Raw genomic sequence first — 3,504 nt, 5'->3', positions numbered from 1 at the left:
AGCCTAAACAAGTCATCTCTTGAACCACAGACTTGTGTAATCTTCTCATTGCCTCATAGGGAGGTGGTATTAACCCTTCAATGACAGTATAATAAAATATAAGAGTTCACATTTATTGTGCACTTAACTATATACCAGTATTATGCTAAACACTATACATATATTATCTCAATTAACCCTCACAATAACCCTATAGGGAAGTGCTATCATCAGTCCCATTTTACAGATGAGAACTAAGGTACACAGACATTCAGTAATTTACCTTAAGTCACAGTCATTGAGTGACAAAACTGAGATTGAACCCAGACAATCTGAGTCCATATTTAACCACTATCCATGCAGCTGCTTAATAGATCTTCAAATCCCTGATCCACTTTGTCTAGAGAGGAGAAGGGGGTCCCTATCAGTAAGGAATCCACATTCTATAACACATCCTTGTTCACCTTATATAACCTCCACTCCTGGCAATGATTTACAGACAGTAAGGAGGAATGTGTTTTCTTTTTCACAACAGCACCAGTAGTTTAGAACTAAAATTTACAGGCTCTATCTTGTCCAATCTCCTTAGCAATGGGATAATGATGATGATGATGATGGTTAGGTCGATAAATGGATTTAACAGTAGGATTTTTCTAGAATCACTACACTAAAGAAAAAAATGAAATTAACTAAAAGTTAATAATTTTTTTAAATACTATTCTTTCTACTTACCTTATAAATTCAGTTTTCACCTAACAAGAAAACAGATTATGTAAAAAAAAAAAAAAAAGTCTTGACCTTGGCCGAAAAAGGGGGGGAAAGGGCTGTTAGGGTATCAAATAATTAAAATAAAACAAAATATGTAAATACAAAAAAAGTCACATTTTCATGGAGGAAATACATCAAATTCTTGGTGAATTAATAAATAAAAAGAAAATAAATGAAGTAAATGATTTGCCTGACCTGTACATTCTCATGTCCTACAATATTAATGAAAAGAAATTGCAGACTGGGCTGAAATAAACATTCGAGAATTGGCATTGAGCAGTGATAAAGAGTGCAAACAGTGAAGTCTGACAGGCCAGCATGAGAACATTTGCTCCATCGCTTACCAGCTCTGTGACTCCGAATACCTTTCTTAAACTCTCTATGCCAACGTCCCCATCCATAAAATGAGGGAAAGAATAGTAGCCACCTTGCAGGATTAAGGAGGATTGAACAAGGTAATCTAGGTAACGAACTCAGCACAGTGGCTGGCATCTAGTGAGCACACAATGAATGTTGACTGTTATTAAAACTGCAGCAATTGGCTTTATTTTGCTTTACAGGACATTTGAAAGAAACTCAGCTCCTCTACCTTTGTATAAATTGTTTAAAATATATTTGATTAACTTCATTGTAAGAACTGATACTTTACCTCTAACACACGATGGTCTTTCTCCACAGTTTTAAAGCCCTTTTCCTAATGATTACCTGCATTTATGAATAACTACAAACACAAGTTCCTATGAGTTCTTCTTCCTACTTATGCTCATTAAGTTAAACAGAGATAACATTTGGAAAAATATAAAAAGGTGCGTTTCCCCTTGTCTTGAAACTTAGCTGGTTACCAGCCCAATGTTTATAGATGGCTTTTATTTAATAAAAAACTCAGGCAAACCAAAGTTAATATAAAGTGTATTCTCCACCTGATTCTCACCAGTTTGTATCCCCTTTTAGCTTCTAAAGAGTAATAACCCANCCACATTTTCAAGGTCTTTTCCAGGACACCAGGCAAGATTTAAAATGACAAAGTACTTAAAGAAGCTTTAAAAATTACATTCATTTATTCTCCATATTGTCCTAGAAAGGACTTTAAGTGGTTGCAAAATTGTGTAGTGTAGCATAAGTTAAAAGAAACACAGAAAGAAGTCAGGGTTAAGGAGAAATGAGGGCTGAACAAGAGAGTAAAATGGAAACAGTGCTCATGGATGCCCCAAGACCCTTCATGGTTACCAAAGATAGCCCACAAATATAACTTTGAGGTTTAGCCTTGACAAAAGAAAGAAGGAAACACCACTGTTCTTAAGATCAAGAGTAAAAGTCATGGAACAGTAACAACCATTAAAGCTATAACTTATACGTCAAAGTTTTGATCTTAGCTTCTGGATCATTCTGCTCCATCAACTATACCATGATAAATATGTGCCAAATATTCTCATTCTAATGTGACAAGCTGAGCAAATAGCTCAAATACAGAAATTCAAACTGAGTAATAAGTCTTCAGGTTTCTATTTGTCCAGTTGCATCTAAACTTTGTAAACTGAGTTCTTTGAATTTGTGGAGAAAATTCCTGACTATACTTACAAGAAATCTGTTTCTGTGCAGAAACACACATTCTCTGATGGCTGTCTTCGTAGAAAACTCTAGTTTGGGAGCAATGCCCTAAAAGTAAAACAGCATAAAAGAGGAAAATAAAATTATTGGAAACAGGTTCTTTGCCCATCTCATCCTAACTTGAAATCATACAAGCTCTTTTGTGTGGTTGGCATAATCCACACACATTATCTAAAATATACATATAACAAACATATATACAATGAAATATTATTGAGCCTTTAAAAAGAAGGAAATCCTACCATTTGTGACAACATAGAAGAAACTGAAGAGCATTATTCAAAGTGAAATAAGCCAGACACCAAAAGATAAATACTACATGATCTCACTTACATATGAGCTTTAAAATAGTCAAACTCACAGAAGCAGAAAATAGAATGCTGGTTGCCAGGGGTTGGAGGATGGGGGGAATAGGGAGATGTTGGTCAAAGGATAAAAAGTTTCAGTTAAGCAAGATGACTAAGTTCTGGAGATCTAATGTACAGCAATGTGACTATAGTTAATATTATATTGTATATTTGAAATTTTCTAAAAGGGTAGATCTTAAGTGTTCTCACATACACACACAAAAAAATGGTACCTAGTAACAGTAAGTTATAGATATGTAATTAGCAATTATTTTACAATGTAGACACATAGCAAAACATCAAGTTGTATATCTTAAATGTGTACAATTTTTATTTGTCAATTATGTATCAATAAAGATGAAAAGTAAAATATAGTATATACATAATAAGAAGAGCTAAGCACTTACATAAATAGTATTATGTGCCAGGTTCTGACCTAAGTGTTTTGCATATATTAACTCACCTAACTCTCAAAACAACGCCATGAGGTGGGTCCTAATAATATCTCAACTTTGTAGAAACTTAGATATAAAAAGTTAAGTAACTTGGCGGAGCCGGTACTTAAACCTAGGCATTCTAACTCCAGTGTCCATGCAATTAGCTACTCGATTTAAAATATTGGACCATGGAACTGAATGAGATATCCTAGGGGGAAGGATGGATAAGAATTCTCCTTTCCTAACTACTTGCTTTAAAAAACTTGTTTTGTATCTTCTACCAAATATTTATGTTCATTTGATCTATTTCCAAACTCTTTATTTTACTTTGTTGATTGATACTTCTATTTTTGCTCAGTACTAAA

At 34.0% G+C, this 3,504-nt stretch overlaps 1 protein-coding gene across 1 annotated transcript in view; it reads right to left on the bottom strand.

The window, feature by feature from the left end:
- The window catches only part of SPATA6L (spermatogenesis associated 6 like), a gene marked incomplete at its 3' end in the record, with an annotated part of 59,479 nt that overhangs the window by 19,737 nt on the left and 36,238 nt on the right, over positions 1–3,504 (bottom strand). The window contains exon 7 of the mRNA XM_019645880.1: positions 2,326–2,403. Coding sequence (XP_019501425.1) covers positions 2,326–2,403 — 78 coding nt within the window. The remainder of the gene's footprint in view (positions 1–2,325; positions 2,404–3,504) is intronic.

The sequence above is a fragment of the Hipposideros armiger genome, unplaced genomic scaffold (genome assembly GCF_001890085.2).
Source record: "Hipposideros armiger isolate ML-2016 unplaced genomic scaffold, ASM189008v1 scaffold_95, whole genome shotgun sequence".
NCBI classification, from domain to species: Eukaryota; Metazoa; Chordata; class Mammalia; order Chiroptera; family Hipposideridae; genus Hipposideros; species Hipposideros armiger.
This window is presented reverse-complemented; position numbering and strand designations above follow the sequence as displayed.